Source organism: Protopterus annectens, chromosome 7.part0 (genome assembly GCF_019279795.1).
Source record: "Protopterus annectens isolate FY-2018-M chromosome 7.part0, PAN1.0, whole genome shotgun sequence".
Lineage (NCBI taxonomy): Eukaryota > Metazoa > Chordata > Ceratodontiformes > Protopteridae > Protopterus > Protopterus annectens.
In genome coordinates, this window is record NC_056739.1 from 1,630,803,777 (window position 1) to 1,630,825,031 (window position 21,255).

Below are 21,255 nucleotides of genomic sequence, written 5' to 3' on the forward strand. Positions count from 1 at the left end.
TGTCAAATTGTGCCTAACTACATTGTTTTTACCATGGTGTAGTTTACGGATTTGTTCCATACAAAGGATTTCATATACATGCAGAGTTGGATGGAAGGGGGGGGGGTTAAAAGTGCTGGTTTTTCTACATTCTCCTATATTCCTATAGGAAGGATGTTCATTGTTGTTGAAATACATTTTGAAATTAAGTTTCCTTATGAACAACTTAAGTTCCAATAAAGAACTATCTACCCTGGGTGTACTAGTAGGGACAAAGTTAAGTCCCTTTTGAAAAAGGTTAGCCCATGGTGCATCAACTTCCAATTCACTATAGTTGTAAATCTTAAAATCACCAGTCTCATTGATAATGATCTCACATGTTGTAATTATATCATCCCCTACCAATTGTTCGGCATTCCTCTCCCCCTCCCCCCCTGTATGTTCTCCCTCCATTGTAGTTGTTCTGAAAGGTGCCGTTCCCGGCTCTCTCTTGGTAATGCTGTTGTTGCCAGTTCTGGAGATGCTCTGATCTCCTCAAAGGTGCCTCTAAAGGGATAACCTGCCCATTCATATCACTCAAATTGTCATCAACCATTTTAGGGTCCCCTAAAGGGTGGGTAGTCCCCTCCCTTACTTCAAAACCTATGCTGTTGTTGTTAGGTAAGGGATAAGCCCTTTCCTGCTCATATTCTAACCTGTCCCTTTCCAATTTTTTACTTTTAGTACAACCATAGCTTTATCAGTGTTCACTAACACAGCATTGTATTCATTAACGTTAGTCTGGAACAACAAATTGTTGTGTAAATCTTCATTAATGGCATCTATTTTAATTTTTAAAGCATTCATTTTCTTGTTATTGTCTCTAATAAGAACATCAAGTAATTCGCAACAGTGTTTGTTAAACAAAGTAAGCAGTTCCTTGTGCAATTCTGAACCAGCAACAGTACCTGTGGGAAATTTCCAAGTTCTAAGTCCCTTTGGAATCTGTTGCCGACAAACACATTCCTTAAGATAACTGTTCTCCACTTGTAGCTTACGTAGCTTCGTGACTTCCTTCTCAAAACCCGTAATTTGTTGGTCCACAGTCCCTCGACCTGATCTAATGTGATTGGGCCCAAAATCACACTGTAATCTATTCAGAAAAAGAAAGCACCGGAGTAGAATTCATGACGTTGCCTCCGCCTCTTAAAACTTCTTGGCCAATAGGTGAACCACTCTGTTCTGTGGCCATGGAAATAGAGCTGCTCTGCCCTGGAGGAATAGAAGCACTCATGGAGCCACTAGCTGCCTGCAAAGGATAAGCAGGTTGATAAACTTTTGCAGATAAACCTGCCAGGTTCCTTCCGAGGTCCGTAACTTGTACAGTCAGCACCTCAATAAGTGCTGATAAATTCCCAATGGAGTTTGTCAACTCATGTATGGGAACCAAGCCAGTAGTAGCATTGCCAGTTCCTTGCTCCATAAAAGACTTACTGAAACAGCTGTACACAAACTAAGAAGAAAAAAAGCAAGTAACCGGTCTGCCAACCACAAACTGTTTATTGAATTGAGCGCTTTCGTCCGGCGTTTGCCCCAAGACTTCTTAAGAATAAAAACAGCTGTAACCAACTTCTGTTTAAAATAGCAACCAGTCAAGTCACGTGTATGAACAGTGCTGGAGTATTGGTTAAAAAACAAGAGGCAAAACATCATAAATTGAATAACAAATACATATAAAGCCTATTTTTGAAAACTTTAAAAATCAAAATTGATCAACCCTAATCAAACAATGTTTAAAATCTGTCAACATATGTAGACTACAAATTGAAAAATATTGTCAACATTATACTATATGTGAAATTCAGACTTTAATTTTAAATAACTTGAAATTGACACTGTTCCATTTAAACCAGGTTTGCTTGTAGCATTGCTTCTGAGCTGCCAGAGTAGTTCTTTGTATTCAAGAAATAACTCCAGTGGCCCGCCCCTACTATTTCATTGCAAACCTGTTCTAAAACAGCAAACTTAAAGTTGTGATATGGGTGATCCGCTATGTGCTTGGCTAATGCATTGTTGCCATTGCCCTTCCTAATATCAAACGTGCTGGTAAATACATTTATTTAATGTATTGATAGTCTTACCAATGTAAAAACATTGACAGTCCTGGCAAATAGCAATATATACAAGGTGCTTACTTTGACAGTTTAACTTTTTATGCAAGTACACTTTGCCGTAGTCACTAATAAAAATAACATTGGTCTCCAAAATAATGGGGCATTGCATACAATGTCCACATTTACGCATATAACCCTCCTTTTTGGCAGTGCAATTATGTTCCCAAAGACTCTTTAAACATATATCCCTCCTATATATAATACAAGGTTTGTCCTGAAATCTTGATTTACAAGTGTCATCAGTAGTGAGAATTGTCCAACTGTTAAACAAGATGTCTCTAATGCTGCAAAAAAAGGGGGTTAAAAGTAAGAATCCGGCAATGGAACGGAGCGGTTCACCTATTGCCCAAGAAGTTTTAAGAGGCGGAGGCAACGTCATGAATTCTACTCCAGTACTTTCTTTTTCTGAATAGATTACAGTGTGATTTTGGGCCCAATCACATTAGATCAGGTTGAGGGACTGTGGACCAACAAATTACGGGTTTTGAGAAGGAAGTCACGAAGCTACGTAAGATACAAGTGGAGAACAGTTATCTTAAGGAATGTGCTCGTCGGCAACAGATTCCAAAGGGATTTAGAACTTGGAAATTTCCCACAGGTACTGTTGCTGGTTCAGAATTGCACAAGGAACTGCTTACTTTGTTTAACAAACATGATTGCGAGTTACTTGATGTTCTTATTAGAGACAATAACAAGAAAATGAATGATTTAAAAATTAAAATAGATGCATTAATGAAGATTTACACAATGATTTGTTGTTCCAGACTAACATTAATGAATACAATGCTGTGTTAGTGAACATTGATAAAGCTATGGTTGTACTTAAAAATAAAAAAGGTAAAAAATTGGAAAGGGACAGGTTAGAATATGAGCAGGAAAGGGCTTATCCCTTACCTAACAACAACAGCATAGGTTTTGAAGTAAGGGAGGGGACTACCCACCCTTTAGGGGACCCTAACATGGTTGATGACAATTTGAGTGATATGAATAGGCAGGTTATCCCTTTAGAGGCACCTTTGAGGAGATCAGAGCATCTCCAGAACCGGCAACAACAGCATTATTAAGAGAGAGCCAGGAACGGCAACTTTCAGAACAACTACAATGGAGGGAGAACATACAGGGGGAGGGGGAGAGGAATGCCGAACAATTGGTAGGGGATGATATAATTACATGTGAGATCATTACCAATGAGACTGGTGATTTTATGATTTACAACTATAGTGAATTGGAAGTTGATGCACCATGGGCTAACCTTTTTCAAAAGGGACTTAACTTGGTTCCTACTAGTACACCCAGGGTAGATAGCTCTTTATTGGAACTTAAGTTGTTCATAAGGAAACTTAATTTCAAAATGTATTTCAACAACGATGAACATCCTTCCTATAGGAATATAGGAGAATGTAGAAAAAACAGCACTTTTAACCCCCCCTACATCCAACTCTGCATGTATATGAAAACCTTTGTATGTAACAAATCCGTAAACTACACCATGGTAAAAACAATGTAGTTATGCACAATTTGACAGATACTGAAACTGATTTGTTAAAAACCATCAGAGAGAGTACTTCTATCAGAGTTATGAAACCGGATAAGGGTGGGGGACCGGTCATTATGAATCAGGCTAGGTATGCTGAAACAATGCTAACACATTTGTTCACTGATTCTTATAATGAGATTTCAACAAATGAACTCAACATCTGCTACAGAAATATAGACATTTGTTTAAATGATCTGCTTTTAAATGAACAAATTTCACTGAGTGAGCACAAGTTCCTTACACAAAAACATCCGCGAATTCACACAATTTTCGGCATTCCCAAGATACATAAATGTATTGAAAATCCCCCTTTTAGACCAATTGTGGATGCAAAGGCTTCAAAAACATTTAACTTGGCCAAATTCATTCACCATAATTTAAAACACATTCTGGACCAACACAACCACGTGTTAAAAGACTCTTGGGACTGCCTTAAAAAAATACAGGGTAATCTGTATAGTGATAACTTGATATTCATCACTATGGATATCAAAGACCTTTTTACAGTTATCCCTCATCAGGCAGGCATTGAATTGTTTTACGAATATTTGTTTTCTTTCACTTCTTTAGGGCACTCTAGGATTTTGATGTTCAGGACTCTTATGGAGTTAGTGTTACATAACAACTTCATTACCTTTGAAAACCAGTTATTTAAACAGAAAGCAGGAGTGGCAATGGGGGCGGCTTGTGCCCCCCCTATTTGCGAACACTGTATTGACCCAATGGGAACTGACCACAGTATTTGATAATGCACTCTTTAGGCACTGCAGATTTTACGGGAGATACCTTGATGATCTGTTAATTTTTTGGGATGGAAATGAAGAATAGCTTGAGCAGTTTTTTTGTTTCTTAAACTCAAGTACTGATTTTCTTAGATTCACTAAAGTACAAAATAGGGAATTTATCACGTTTTTATATTTGTTACACTGCATAGAAACAATAGCTACCCTTTTTGCTTTAAAATAAATGACTTGAAAATGTTGCAGTTAGTTAATTTCTAATTACCATATCTTATATATAAGTATAGTGCTTTCAGATTTTCTAAACAAATGTTCATAGAAGGTATGGCTCACGCGTCTCTATTACAACATCGAAAGTCGTAATATCGAACACCTAAACATCAACCCGTATTCATCAAAACACATTTACGTGAATCAATGAATACTTACAGTGCAAAAAAACACTTGCCCGGCAATCGACGTAACTAACCTAACCTAAAACAACCCCACCCCCCCAACTAAATATAACAACTCCAAGATCGCACTACAGCGGAGAAAATGGCAACACTGTGTAGTTGGCCAACTACATCTTTGCCCTGGAAGTATTATTCATCAATTCCCGTAAATGCGTTTCAATGAATACTGGTTGATGTTTAGGTGTTCGATGTTATGACGTTTTATCATCGTAATATAGACCCTGGCTCACAGCCCTGTACTTAAATTAGGCCTCAAATAATTTGGACTACCCAGTTAAAAATACTTAGGAGCTGACAGCAGATCTTTTTCAGTCAAGTCTGCCTGAGTATTCTAACAAGCCATATGGAGCTGTACCAATCTTCATTTCCCATTTCTTTAAGCAGTTTTTTTTTTTATCTACATTCCTACAAAGTTCCCTGATAGGCACTACAGGGAACAAAGCTTTTCTGTGAAGTAGTATTGTCTTATACTGGGTTTAATCAGGAAACACGAAAAAGAATAGCAAAGCTTCAGACAAACAATACCAAGGTGAAAAATTCTCAAATAATTTAATTCTGGTACCTCGGCTTTTCACCTTCAAGGAATACTGATGTAACATTACACCCTTCTTTTATACAGACACCCAAAACCAATTAAGTTAATTATATCTAGTTAAAACAGTACTCTCCCATTTTTAAAGACATATATTTCTAAATCATGTTTTACACAAAACAAGTTCCTTTTTTATAGGTTCATAGGTTCATACTAGGCTATCTGCCCGAGAGCATTTACAAGCCTAGCCCATAGTTTTGTGGCTTACGCCACCCCTTTAGTATGGGGAACTATACCCATTATTTTGCTGTGCCTCTGTTGAGCAGTGACACTGAGGTAATCCCTGCGATATCCCATCCATTGGTCAAGATTTCTCTTGAACAAGGCCAGCGAGGTGCTCTGCCTCACATATACCGGGATTTTATTCCACAGCATAGGGAGTCTTTGGGTGATGAATCTATCCCTCCAGCGCATCCTATTAATAGCCGTGTCGAGGTTTAAGTCTCCCGCCCTTGTGGCTCTGACGGATCTAGATTTTTTGAGGTGAAGCATATTCATCAAATCTGGGTTTGACATGGCCTTGTATGTTAGGCAAAGGTCACCTCTGAGCAAGCGTGGCGACTGAATAGAGCTGGAGTTCTTTCAGTCGGGCAGCATAGGACAGATGTTTGAGACCCTTTATCCTTTTGGTGAGGAACTTTTGTGGCCTCTCCAGCTGCTGCAAGTGTCGGGTCAGATACATTCCGAATGGGGCATTGTACTCAATCATTGGTCTGATGAGTGATGAGTATAGGGGAGCCTATGACCTCCCTTGATCTAGATGAGAATCCCTTCATGATAAGGTGGGCAATGTAGAAGGTCTTCCTAACTACTTTAGCTACATGGGTGTCGAATGACAGACTACTATCAACCTGGGTCCCCAGGTCCCTGATAACTTCTTCTGTGCTCAGTGGATTGCCACCTATTTGGTAGCTAGGGGTAACCTTGTTTTTCCCGAAGGGTATGACTATGCATTTTTTGGCATTTAACTTTAGGCCATGGCTCTGGCACCAGTTATCCGTTTCTGTGAGACCCTTCTGAAGGATATCTGTGTCAGATGTGTTTTCTACTATGGCGCCCAGTTTGCAGTCATCTGCAAACTTTGTCAGCCATAACCCTCCTGTGTTTGCTTGTACTTGGAAAAGTAGATGCCAAACAAGAGTGGGCCCAGGACTGAGCCCTGTGGTACACCACTTGTGACAGGCTTTGAGTCTGACATGGCGCCAGCAACTCTGACCCTGTGGGTTCTGTCACTCAGCCAGTTTGCAACCCATCTTGTGATGTATGGGTTAACATTTAAGCTGATGAGTTTTTCAATGATACCCGAGTGGGGTATTGTATCGAAGGCCTTCGCCAGATCGAGGTAGGCTGTATGGACTGCCTTTCCCTCATCAATGGCTTTGGTGACTGTTTCGAAAAAGTCAACCAAGTTTAGAAGGCATGATCTGCCTTTGACAAAGCCAAACTGGGATGGATCCAAAGTCTGCAAATTCCCTATGTCTTTATTTATGAGGTCCATTATGATCCTCTCCATGGCTTTGCAGATAAGGCTTAAAACAGGCTTATTTTAAAACAGAATATACTTTTAAATGCAAAGTTTTTTAACACTAAGTTGACATCAAAATTATTTATGACACATCGGCATGATTTCAAAATTACTACGTCAAAAACACAATAGTTTCATTCTTATTAATGTATACAAGTCATTTTATAGGGTTAAATTGCTGTCAGTGTTCATACCCTTAGGTTGTAGTATTCTAAAATTAATTTCATTCTGCATTCTAGCCTGTTTAACTCATCTTTAAAGTTTCTTCTATAAGCCATAAAGGGATGAGCTAAAACACTAAAAAACATACCTTTATTACATCTCTCATGTATGTTCAGCTACTGGGCTCAAATTATTTCTAATGTCCCCTAGGTGCTCCATAAGCCTCACCTTTACTTTCCTTTTTGTTTGTCCTGCATACTATTTCACCTTTTCACACTCACAACCTATAATATAGACAACACCCTGTGAATTACAATTATAAGTTTCTCTGGCTTTATACCTTTTACCATTTATTTTGGATCCATCAAGATTCCTCACCCTATTGCACACACTGCAGTTTCCATATGAACGCATGCCTACCCTTCCTACATTATTTATGATTTCACCATCTCCACTTAATATTTCCTTCAAGTTAGCAAATCTACCATAAAAGAAAGTTATATGCTCAGGGAAGAGATCTCCTACACTCATATCCTCTTTTACCATATACCAGCAGTTCCTAATAATTTTCTCAACTCTCTGACTAAATGGTGCAAAGGTTGTCACAAAATAAAATGAATCTTCACCAGTCATTTCCTGAACAAAGGTTTTGTTTTTATTTCCACTAGTCTCCTTATCCCTCCAATTTTGCCCTGAGTAACTTTTCTCTATTTTTCTCACCTTTTTGGACACTAAAACTTCATCCCTTGCACCTACTAGAAAGTGTTCAGAGTAACCCCTACATTTCAATCTCTCAAAGGTCTCTGCTAGAAATATTTGTTTCAACCCTTCCTCAGATGTGTTCAAATAAATCCATTTGAACTCACCCAGAGGTGAAGTCTTGATAAAATGTGGGGGGTGCATGCGTTCTGCATGTAAAAAATTATTAACCGCAGTGGGCTTTCTGTGGGGCCTAAACTGTAGGTGGCATCCCTCATCCACATACAATTCCACATCCAGATGGGTAATGCTGGTAGCACTCAGCTCATAGGTAAATGTTAAGCCATTTTCTGAAGTATTCAAGTCCTCCACAAATTTCTCAAAATCTTGTTGCTCACCCTTACATACAAAAATGAAATCATCTATAAATCTATCAAAGTAAATCACATTTTCAACAAAGAAATGATTCTGATAAACAAACTGCTTCTCAAACTCACCCATATAAACTATTGCATATGAGGGGGGGGGGAAGCCACCCCCATTGCTGTGCCTTTTTTCTGAAGAAAAAATTGTTTTCCCCATCTGATGTAATTGTGTGTTAAGCAAAATTCTAACAAAAACAAGAGAAATGAAGAGCGGAGACCTTCCCTATTCATTCTCCCCATTGCTTCTAAACCTCTCCTAGTTTCAATGTTAGTATATAGTGAAATAACATCCACCGTGGCCCAAAAGTAATCTTTCTGCCAACCAATTTTCTTGACATTTTCACACAACTTCCCAGTATTTTCTATATGTGCCGGTACTTTTTTCAAATATTTTTTCAGATGGTAAACTAAAAATCTGCCTACATTTTCCAACTAAGAGCCAGTCATAGAGACAATGGGTCTGACTGGGGGGAACAAATTTTTGTGAATCTTGGGTACTGCATAGAATTTTGGATCTCTAGGTTCCCTTACAAACAGCTTTTGCAAATCTTTGTTGTTAAGGAACCCCAATATTTCACCTATTTCCAGTATTTCCAACAACTCCTCATTAAATCTGGACATTGGATTACTGTTTAATTTAATATACTCATCTGTCACAGAAATTAAATCTCTCACCATTTTTTCATACTCCTTTTTGTTCATTATTACCCAGTTGCCCCTTTGTTCATAGGTTCATAGGTTCATAAGTTGGTACTAGGCTATCAGCCCTAGGGCCTATACAAGCCTAGCCATAACAATTCCCTGGCTATTTCTTCCCACATTATTTACTTTCCTGGACCCCTGTCTAGCAGGGCGACTGACGTGATCCCTGGGGTGAATTTCCTTTCTCCCATTCAATCGTCAAGGTTCCTCTTGAAGAGGTCCAAAGAGGCACTCTGCTTGACATGTATGGGCAATCTATTCCAGAGTCTGGGGAGTCTCTGGGTCAGGAACCTATCCCTCCAGCATGTTTTGTTTATTGTGATGACAAGGTTTAGATCCCTGGAGCGTGTAGCTCTGAGGGATTGGGATTTCTTTAAGTGTAGCATGTCCAACAGCTCTGGGTTTGACATGGCCTTGTATGTTAAGCAGAGATCGCCTCTGAGTAGACGATATACAACAGAGTATAGCTGGAGTTTTTTAAGGCGGTCAGCGAAGGGCATCTGCTTTAGGCCTGTGATTCTTTTAGTGAGGTATTTCTGCGGCCTATCCAGTTGTTGCAGATGTCTTGAGAGGTACATACCAAATGGGGCGTTGTATTCTATAATGGGTCTAATGAGGGATGAGTACAGTGGGACAATGACCTCCTTTTTTCTGGATGAAAAGCCCTTCGTGATGAGGTGTGCCACATAGAAGGATTTCCTGACTGTTGTGGCGATGTGGTTATCGAAGGTGAGACCACTGTCCACCTGTGTCCCTAAGTCTCTTATCACACTTTCTGTGTTTAGTGTACTGCCACCTATATGGTAATTCATGGATACATGTTTTTTCCCAAAGGGGATAACAATACATTTCTTGGCATTGAGCTTGAGCCCATGGCTCTGGCACCAAGCATCTGTTTCTGTAAGGCCCTTTTGTAGAGTATCCACATCATTTGGGGATTCAATAATGGCTACCAGTTTGCAGTCATCTGCAAACTTTGTTAGCCAGAGTCCCTTAGTGTTGACCTGTACTTCAGAGAAGTAGATGCCAAACAAGAGCGGCTACTTTTACAGTGTGGGTTCTATCAGTAAGCCATTTAGCAACCCATTGGGTGACATAGGGATTAATGCCCAACTTAGTAAGTTTATCTATGATTCCAGAGTGGGGGATGGTGTCAAAGGCCTTGTCAAGGTCTAGATAGGCTGTGTGGACGACCTTACCTTTGTCCATGGCTCTGGAGACTGATTCAAAGAAGTCAATCAGGTTCAGGAGACAAGATCGGCCCTTCACAAACCCAAACTGGGTGGGGTCCAGTGTTTGAAGGTTGCCAATGTCTTTGTTTATAAGTTCCATGATAATACGCTCCATGGCCTTGCAGATAAGGCTTGTCAGACTGATGGGACGGTAGTTTCTGGGATCCAAGGTGGATCCCCCCTTGTGGATTGGGATAACTGTAGCTCTGCGCCACTCAGTGGGCACGAAACCTGAGGTGAGGCTATGATTAAACATGACACTTAGGTGAGGTGCCAGTTCATATTGTAGTTCATGTAGTACACAGCCCGGGATGTCATCTGGTCCCATGGATGCTGTATTCTTGGCTTTAGAGAGTGCATTTTGTACCTGTGTGGCCGTTATTACTGGAATTTGGCAATCTTCGGTACTGAGATGAGCCATTTAGGGGGTGAGAGGGGGTGAAGTTGGCACTGAATCGATCTGCCAGAATATTGGCAATATCCTTTGGATCAGTATATTTAATGCCATTCTGTTTTAGCTCAGAGCAGATCTGAGCATTGCCATTTAGATTCTTGACATAGTTATAGAATGCTTTGTGGTTGTCTTTGGAATCTTTGGCAATTTTATTTTCGTAACTAGCTTTGGAGGATTTTATGAGGCATCTCAGTTTCTTACTGAGGCTAGTAAGGGAGTTTTTGCATCCTGGGATTTTCCTCTTTTCTGCAAAAGTTTCTTCCTTTTGTTGTAAAGTTTGTTTATGGCAGGGGACCACCAGATTGGCTTCCTTTTTGGATGAGAGCATTTTGGTTCTATTTGGGATGGCACGATTCATGCATGAGTGGATGTGCTCGTACAGTGCCTTAGTGTAGGATTCAGCAGTTGAACTTTCAGTTCCCGTCTGCATGGGTGTTATGAAGTTTGTCACTTCTGACTTGAGTAGCATGAAGTTGGCTTTGGAGAAGTTTTTTATGGTGGTTTCTTTACTGGGGGGTGGGGGTGGGATGTGGATGTTAAGGGTGATTAGCTTATGGTCAGACCTGACTAACGAGGGGGTGACCATAGGTATGGAGCATTGATCCAGGGCTTGATGAAAGACAAATTTGTCTAGTTTTAAACATGCCCCTTGCAACTCATTCCATTCTTTTTTTAGACAAGTTGTAGTTTTTCTTTTCCTTCACAAAAACTTAAAATTCACATTCAATTTGACTGCAAACCACATTCTCATATGACTTAATGCAGATGGACAGTTTGGGTGGCATAAATTTACTTTTGTTGGAAGCAAAATACTGTACGTAAAGGTGTCCATAACCAGTATCAAACTCATTACAAGACACAACTTCAGATTCATAATCATGTTCATTTTCATCATGATTTTCCATGAAAACATCAATGTCAATATTTCAGTTTCATAAATGCTGACATTTAACAATTCTTCATCAATATCATAAGCCAATTCTTGATATTGTGTTCCTATTTTCACAATCCTTCATATCAAAAAATGCTTTTAAATGTAACTTTTGACAAAAATGTTTTACATCAGTAACAATATCTGCCAAACTAGGAATCCTTGTAGGAAATAACTTAGGGCCTAACTGTAGCAATTTTACAAACTCTGATGTTAACTCAAAATCAGACAGGTTAACAATTCTTAGGTCCTTACTATTAGCGTCAGTAATTGTTATTATCAGCATTTGAACATATGCTTTGCATAGTATCATTTGTGTGGGCAAATTACAGCACTCCAGGAGTCTCTGTTAAATTATTTCTCTGTAGAAAATATAGGAAAATCATGTTAGAAGTCAAACAAAGAATTCAAGAAGTGGAAAAAAATGCCCTGATTTGTAAAATTAGATTGAGAGATTAATGACTTCCAAAATAATACAGTTTATTCTGTTAGATCTAATAAGCAACTGGGAAGGCCAAAAAAATGGGGCGGGACTTTGTATGAGAGGAGGCCCCGTGATTCTTCCTTCTCATCAGTGTAAACAAGTTGTCAGCAAAAGAAGTGTGTCATTCAAAGAAGTATCCTCCGGGGAAGCGAGCAGTGAACCAAAAAAAGTGGTAACAGATGCACAGTGACCCAGGCAGAGACAAACGAGAACCTACAACCAAAAAGGACGATGAAATGGGGGCTACAATAACAGCAACAGAACAAAGTAAAGAAAAACTTGACTTTTGAGACTGTTAACACTAATAATGCCTTTCCGCTTTGTACTGAAAGCTCATATTTTAAGGTCTGTGTGACCTGTGAAACTTATGTTATTTCAAATAGAAGTGATAGGGACATGTCTGTTCAGATGAGGGAAACTAATATGTCTGGCAATACCTTTGATAATGCTGGCGCACTTAACGCTAACTGGTTTGTGAATGTTTCAAATGATAATGTGCAAAGCATATGTTCAAATGCTGCTAATGACATTTTAATGGAAGATACCTTAACTGACACTAATAACTGCTCACTTCCCATTTTACTTTCTACTACTCTGTGTATTCATTTATCAATCACCCTCTCCAGGACTTTCATGCAGTGTGATAGGAGTTTGATATCTTTATACTGCCCACAGTTGTGAATGTCCACTTTGATCCTGAATACTGGCACTAGTATGCTTATTCTCCAATCATCTGGGAGATGTCTTTCTCTCCATACTGTTATGAGTACCCTCAGGAGCCATTTTCCCCTATCTCACCCAAAATCTCGATCATGTCTGCTGTGACCTCATCTGAGCCTGTTGCTTTCCCTGACTTCATTTTTCTTAGTGCTGTTCTTACTTCTTCTAGGTTGGGCTCCTTTTTTTCTCTTATTGTAGGCAGTATCTGGGGCAGTACAGCTTCTGTGGGATTTTCTTCATTTAAGAGCTGCTGAAAATACTCCTTCCATCTGCCTTTGATGTCCTGTGGACTGGAGAACAGGTTATTGCTGGCATCTTTTATGAAGGATGTCTGACTGTCTTTTTTATCTTTCTGTCTTTGACTTATGACCTGATAAAGGTTCTTTGTACCATCCACTGAGTCACTTTCCAGAAATTGGTAGAGTTCCTCTGCTGCCTTGTTCTTTACTATTGCAACTCCTCCCTTAGCCTCTTTGTTAACCAACCAGTATTCCTTCCTTCCTGGTCTGTCTTTTATATCTCCCACTTCTTCCTGCCCTGCTTCTTTCTTTTGATGACTTCATGGACTTATGTGTTCCACCACCAGCTTTTCTTACATAGTTTATTTCCCTACCTGGCTCAGCAACATATCTGTTCTATAGTCCTCATGCATGTTGTTTTGAGGTGCTGCCGTTCTTCTTCAACTCCATTTATTTCCTCTTCTTCTTGAGCTGCTAGAGCCCTGAGTAATTTCATGAATAGTTGTGCTTTCTCTCCAGTCAGCTTCCTGTCTTCAGCCTGATCTCTGTTGACCTTAGAGCCTTCTTTGACAACTGCTTACAGCTGATTGTGGCAACCAGTGGTGCAACTGTTGATTTACCCCAGTGCCCATTCCTTGCAAGGGAAGACTAACTGAGTTGTATGTTGGCCACTTTTGTATAGGATCTTGGCTACCATCAAGCCATTTGCTAGAGTTGCCCCAGTACTCATATCTTGTTCGGTTTGTTCCTGTTTGCTTATTATCAATTTGTGTTGTCCTGCTTTAACTGGTCCTGCAAATGTTGTATGAATACACTCTTTTCCTCACTGTCACAACCCTGTTGTGGGGCATAAGCTGAGATTATGAATACTTACTATCAGAATCTGATTGCCATAAATCTGTCATTAATTCTGATGACATGTCTCACTGTCTTAAGCATCTTCCTCACCACAATTCCCACACCATTTCTAGCCTGTCATCCTCCTGAGTGGTAGACTCTGTATCCCAAGCCAAATGGCTTTGCTGCACTGCCCTTCCATCTTGTCTCCTGGATACATAGGATGCCCAACCTCTTCCTTACAGTCATCCGCTTCCATGTCTGTCAGTGAGCCTACACACAGTTGATTGGTTTTATGTCCAGCTTTCACTCAACAGAGTTGTACCAGGTAACCTAAGTTGGGCAAATGGACACAGGTCGGCCAGTAGCTTTGTTGACTTAGGGCTACAGGCAGACACTGGCCAAGCAAATACACCCACTATTACATAAGTACCTTGTGTAGGTTGGAGTAGGACAGGTCCTCAACCCACTTATCACTGGCAAATACTCATGCCCATTTTTGGTGGTAACAGATCCCCTAGGGCAATATTTTTACACTGTTGAATGGTTAGCCCTACCATGCATATAGTCTGTGATTCATGTTCTCTTGTCTTGCAGATACCGTGCACCAACATGGCTCTTCCCTCCCTGTAGGGGGCCGACTAGAGTGTGTGCTACTGCACACAGCTCCATTCTTAGGTGAGTTTGAGATGGAAACACTCAGTATGTGTTTTTTGGAGGTAGGAAAATAAGCTAATTGGAGGAACAGATTCTCCTAATTAATATGACAATGCATGGGGAGGATTCAGGAAAAGCAGTCAAGAAACAGTCGAAATAACATTTATATACAGCGTTTAGTGTTTTAGTTGATTTATTTGTATATGCTTATCAAAGGAATATTTAAATGTCTTTGTTCCATTTCTTTACAAGTAATCTTATTTTACTGCTATCCTTAAGTTTTTTTTTTGCTTTATAAAGGCATGCTTGTGATGGATATCAGCTTTGTGAAAGCAGTGATTTTATCTAGTGTGTGATGTGATCAGTAAGTGACTGGTACTTTTTACCTGTGCATCATTCACATTTGAAGCATAAATGGTAATAGCTAACCAGACAGAAGAATTTCACTTAATGCATAACAGCTTTCAAGCGTGTTTACTATTCATAATGTATTTAGGCACAATTACAAACTGTGACTCAGAGAAGTGTGTGTGTGTGTGTGTGTGTGTGTGTGTGAATATTTATGATTTAGTTTGGTAATACTGAAAACTTTTGTTGGGCTCTTGTACCTTAGCTACCGAGTTCTGAAATGATTACTTGTTTGTTGCAGAAATCTGCACAATTCCCAAGATTCGCTGCAATGAAGATGACTACAGATATTTCTTCTTGCCTTTAAACAGAGTCACACAACTTGTACTTTCAGTGTTGGTTGCCACACATTGTATATAACCCTTACATGGGTTGCATGTGTCTAAAAGTACTGTTTTTAGTACGGTTTCAGAGAGTGATTTATGTGTGGCTTTACGGCACTTGACAGTAAGCAATGCTCAGTGTTGATGGCACTCCTTTTCTTCTTTAACGTCATTAATCAGTGCAAAGTAAAATAGGTCACTGCAGCAGTCTTGGCAAACTGGGGTAGTATGCTGGGTCCTCTGCAGGTGTATCAGATAGTGGTGCTAGCAGAACAGTAAGCTTATCTCAGGTGACTGCTGAATGTATTTTTCATTTCCACAGCAAGTTATTAGCAGGACCCAAAGGCACAGTACTCGGCATCATTGGTATCCTACTGGGAACGCAATAATTTAAAAACCTTGTGTATTTATCCTGATGGTAGTTAGTGCAGAGAGGATTACGGCTCTGAGCTGTTACTGAGCTGCTTCCCAAAGTCCAGGCTGTAGAGTTTCATTTGTTCCACTTCCTTTAGCCGCCTGTGGGACTCTAAGTATTTCATTTGACCAGACAGTGCTCATAGGTCACCCCTAAAAAAGTACAGCTGTGTCTGGTGGGCTTACATGGTCAACAAATAGATAAAAAAAAACACTTATTACTCCATATGATAGTTGCCTACTTCAGAATGGGGCTTGTCATTGAGGCAGGCAGAGATCTCATCAGGACCAGTTCAAATATATTTATGGAATGTGTGACACAGGCTAGTACTGTTTATGAGCCATCTGACTTAAATCATATAGATTCCCAGGTGAAACAGCACCTTAATAATAGTGTAACTTGACACATACCCTTTTAAGCACGTAATGTGTATCACACATGTAAAAACTTATGATAGGATAAACTAAGTCACTTTCAAAAAGCAAAACATACAAGCAGAAGGCTAAAGGTGAAGTATCTTTAGTTCCTAGCCATGTATTGAAAGTGCTTAATCTACACACATGATTTTATTGTTCTGTTTAAAAAACAGACCTTTCAAGTATCTTTTAACTGCAGATTTAAATATCATTAAAATATTGTGCATATACCAATAGTCCTAACTTAATGGGCTGCTATCTGAAAATAATCTGAATGGGATGCCTTCTGTGCAGTCTGCAGGCCCTTCTTTTGTCTGCAAGGATTTTTGCTGAATACTGCAGTTTTCTGTCACATACAAAACATTAACCATAGGTGAATTGTCATTCTTTTAAATTGCCTGCTTATGTTTGTGTGTTGCAAGCATGATTGTGAGATGGGGTGGTGTTCTGTAAAGGACTAGTTCCCCTGCCTTATGCCCAGTGAGTTTTGGGCTAGGGTCCATTTGCCCTTTAGCCCTAAAAAGGATTAAGCAGCTAACTGGTGCATAAATGAAAAAATACGATAAACAGTGAATATTTTAATCAATGAATTGTGTACCATCTTATCTTCTGTCGCTTTACTCCCATCTGCTTTATCCATGGGATTTGCTAAATGGCTCCCAATCTTGCACCTCTGGCTCGTTCATTTCTTCTGCGGGACAAAGCCAGGCATTCTCAGACATGGCAGGACTCATTTTTCCCATTTGTTCCCTCTTGGAGGCCTAGAAACTCATTCACTCCATTATAGGTGAGAGTCAGGCAGTAGAGAGCAGGTCAGTGTACGGATACTGTAGGCTACTCTAACTCCCAAAACAGCAGGTGGCTTGTAGGTTCGGCAATTGCCGATATTCAGAGACCAAGCAAACATGCCTCTCTGGTTAAGTGGGGCATGATACAACATGGCCCTGTTAAGCTCCTTCTTTGGCAGACCATACATTAATTGAAAGTTATCAACAATGCAGTGAACTAAGCCATCCTTCTTTCTCTGCATTGCCTGAGCTATCATTGACTAGTCACACCCATCTCACTTGCCTGGTCCAACAAAGAACCTTTTGTCTCTTTTTTATGCAATTTGAATTTTTCCTCATCTTGTTTCAAAAAGTACTTAATAATAATTATGCTTAAACTAATGCTACTATTATAATTATATAATGTATACCATTAAACTACTTCATTCTTACACTCGAATTTAGTTATAATAAACTGAAGGTAAAATTATTGCATCACATCATGTAAACCCTGACTACCATATAAAGTAAGGTTCATCATGCTTTCTTTTGCATACTACACTAGGCAGTTTAGTGCATACTTATTTATTTCTGCATTTATTAATTTGTTATCCCGGGGAATGAACTACCGATTCATAAACCTTTTGTAGCCATCTATGCTGTGGGCCAAAGGGGTTTTGTGATACTGAAGCAACTGCCATATTTTTAAGTACTGTCTGATTAAAAAAATGAAACTGATTTTGAACTATGGTTTCAAATGAGGGGAAAAGCACCCATAAGCCCATGGAAGTGGCTGTTTGGGAATTTCTGCCTGTAGCCCCTTAGCTTATATAATCAGGTGTAAGATTACTGTATCTCAGGAGAAGGGGAGTTCCCCATATTTGGCAAAACTTGCTTAGAGTACTATTTTGAATTCACTGACACTTGCTCTGAAGGTATTTACAGACAACATATACCACAGCACCCAAAGGCATATTGGTATCAGCCTAGTATTGAGTAGCATTCTACCTTCTCCAGGGATGATACCTGTTGGTCCAATATTTGTCAGATTGGGTGTACATAATTGACAGACCACACTGCTTTGCCAGGGATAGTCTGCATCAGGCTCCACTAGGCTTTCATATATTGGGCAAAGCATAATCCACCTCCTATAGTGCCTTTTTTAGGCAATTCTAATCTGATAAATCTTCCAGCATAGTAAATTCTACTCATGATAAACTAAAGGTGTTACTGCTCAATGCCAGCAGTCTCAGCAGGAAGCTCTTCTCCCTGGAAGCACTCCTTACCCTGGAGAGTGTTGACAACTGTGTGGTTCTTGAGACATGGTTTAAAATGCAGGGGGCACCCTGGCAGTACAAGTCTTTAATACCTTCCACACATTTAGACCAGCTACTGCAGAATAAGGGACAAGAGGTGGAGGTATATCAATCTACATATATAAGTAAGCACATGCCAAGATTGGTTAAACAATGCACCAGGCTGGATAAGGATAAAGTCACTGTTAGTTGTCTGTCAGGTGCCAGAATCCACCATAACACTCATGCACTTATGTCCCTCAACAACAGGTACTGTTATGACTCTTTCATAGTCCATGTTGGGGTGAATGACTTGAGACGTACCTCCCCGGACTATATGAAGAGAAACATGATTGAGCTCTCTGGATATGTGTCACAGGCAGGTATGTCCCTAGCCTTAAGCAGCATTCTACCATCACCTAGAATGATGCCTCAAGACAAACAGAAAACGACTGACTTTAACAATTGGCATAGTTTTCGGTGTCATTCCAGGGGGATCCAGTTCCTGACTGCCTGGGAAGATATGATTTACAAACCACAATGCTTTGGTAGAGATGGCCTGCATCTGTCTCACTTGGGCTTCAGGCTTCTGGCAAAGGCCCTTGCCTCCCCCATAGTGCCTTTTTTAGGAAGAGTCCTGAGGTTGATAAAACCAACATAAAAATGTCAACAAAATGCAAATTAAAGGTCATGCTGCTAAACGCTAGTAGTCTAAACATGAAATTGCACTCATTGCAAGCATTCTTAACCCAGGAAGATGCTAACATTTGTGCAGTCACAGAAACTTGGTTCAAAGCTGCAGACAGCACCCTAGCCTTATCTGATTACTCATTCTATCATACATTCAGTCCCCAAACTGTGGGCAACAAAGCCAAAGGAGGTGGAGTTTCAATATATATTAAAGACACACACACACACACCTCCAGACTGGTCAAACAGTATGATGCACTGGACACACTCCAGATGCAGTTAATCATTGACAAGACCCCTATTCAAATCATAGTTGGCTACAGGCCCCGCAATTTGACTCAAGATGCCCACTCCACCTATCTGGACCTCTTCGAATCTATCAAGAATCAACCCTTTACCCTGATCCTGGGCGACTTTAAATACCCAACCATAGATTGGAAAAACTACTCATGCCAGAATGCAAATGCCCAGAGATTCCTCAATTTTATCAATGCAAATTCCTTGGAACAGCTAGTCTATACCCCTACAAGAGGTGATAATATTTTGGACTTGGTATTAACCAACATGAGTAACCACTGCAGCACCCCTACAGTATCATCCTTCTTGGTAATATCTGACCATAAAGTGGTCACTTTCGAAGTCAGCATCTCCCCTGATCCCCCTCTAGCTAGGGTCAAATAAAAAAAAACTTCTCCAAAGTTAATTACAAACTCCTGAGGGATGGTATAAATAGCTTCACAGTCATCTCCCCTCTGTTGGAACTGGCACCAATGTCCAACTCTACACCAAAGTACTATACAAGCACTTATATAGACATATGCAATCAGGATTACCTGACATGACAATATCATTGTCCAGAAGGAAGAGTAAACCTGTCTGGTGGACATTTGCCTTAAATAAACTATATAACAAAATGAAAAATTGCTGTCAAGGACCAAGAAGGAGCAGGTGCCCAATTGGAAGCAATCACTCCTTAGCCTGATCAAGCAAATAAGAGCACTAGTGAAATCCTCTAAAGCCAATTTCGAGTCCAAATTGGCCACATCTACTACAGACAATCATAAGGCCTTCTTCACATATGTCCACAATCTCAAAGGAAGCACCCAGATCTGTTTAGAACTGGTGGTCAAGGACACCACATACACAAATGTTGTAGATATAGCCAACGTATTGGCTGACAAATTCAGTGAAAACTTCACCCCTCTGTTCTCCCCATCAGTAAATTAGGACCTCCGCAGTACCTGCTCCCCACCCCTTATCTCTAAGGAACAGGTCATCACTGTCCTCTTAAAGGCAAAAAATGCAGCCTCCATCCCAGGCTGCATCCTGCATGAACTTGCAGTACCATTAGGCACCCTATTCAACCAGAGCCTGAGTACCGGCTTTGTCCCAGCTGAGTGGAGGACAGCCACTGTCATCCCTTTACACAAAGGTGGAGTGTCCACCGATTTGGAAAATTATAGACCTATCAGTCTAACTAGCCTGATCTGTAAGGCCATGGAATGGATTATCATAGATCTCATTAAAAGGGACATTGGCAACCTCAAACATTTGACCCCACACAGTTTGGCTTTGTCAAGGGGAGGTCATATCTGTTAAATCTGGTTGACTTCTTTGAGACAGTCTTGAAAGTCATGGATGAGGGGAAGATGGTGCACACCGCCTACTTTGACCTGGCCAAAGCCTTCGACACTATTCCCCACTTGGGCATAATAGATAAACTCTCTCAACTAGGCATCAATCCATATGTTACCAGATGGGTAGCAAACTGGCTCACTGATAGAATCCAACAAATCAAAATAGGGGAAGCCACCTCAAGCAGTAAACCCATAATGAGCAGCGTACCCCAGGAATTGGTCTTGGGGCCTCTGTTATTTGGGATATACTTCTCTGAGGTGCAGGCCAAAACCAGCAGGCTATGGCTGACAAAGTTTGCAGATGACTGCAAGCTGGGTGCGGTCATCAATTCCCCAAGTGATGTGGATGTCCTCCAAGAGGGTCTCACCCAAACAAATGACTGGTGCCAGAAACATGGCCTCAAACTGAATGCCAAAAAATGCATCATCATCCCCTTTAGGGAGAGTGACATCCCTATATATTATCGCATTAATAACAACGTCCTAAGCATGCAATCAGTCGTGACGGATTGGGGCACCCAGGTTGATAGCAACCTGACTTTTGACCACCATGTTGGTTCCATTGTACGGAAAGTTTTCTACATGGCCCACCTCATAAGTAAGGGTATCTCATCCAGGAACAAGGAAGTCATAACATCCCTGTATTCTTCCCTTATAAGGCCAATTACTGAGTACAATGCCCCCTTTGGCATGTACCTCACAAAGCACATGCAGCAGCTGGAGAGACCACAGAGGTTCCTCACCAGAAGAATCCAGGGCCTCAAACATCTACCCTACACAG

At 40.3% G+C, this 21,255-nt stretch overlaps 1 protein-coding gene across 1 annotated transcript in view; it reads right to left on the minus strand.

Moving 5' to 3' along the window:
- Positions 1-669: 669 nt before the first annotated feature.
- Positions 670-21,255, minus strand: part of BSN (bassoon presynaptic cytomatrix protein) — a 2,988,702-nt gene continuing 2,968,116 nt past the window's right edge. Inside the window, exons 18-19 of the mRNA XM_044076415.1 lie at positions 8,129-8,241; positions 670-1,111 (exon numbers count right to left, since the gene is read on the minus strand). Coding sequence (XP_043932350.1) covers positions 670-1,111; positions 8,129-8,241 — 555 coding nt within the window. The remainder of the gene's footprint in view (positions 1,112-8,128; positions 8,242-21,255) is intronic.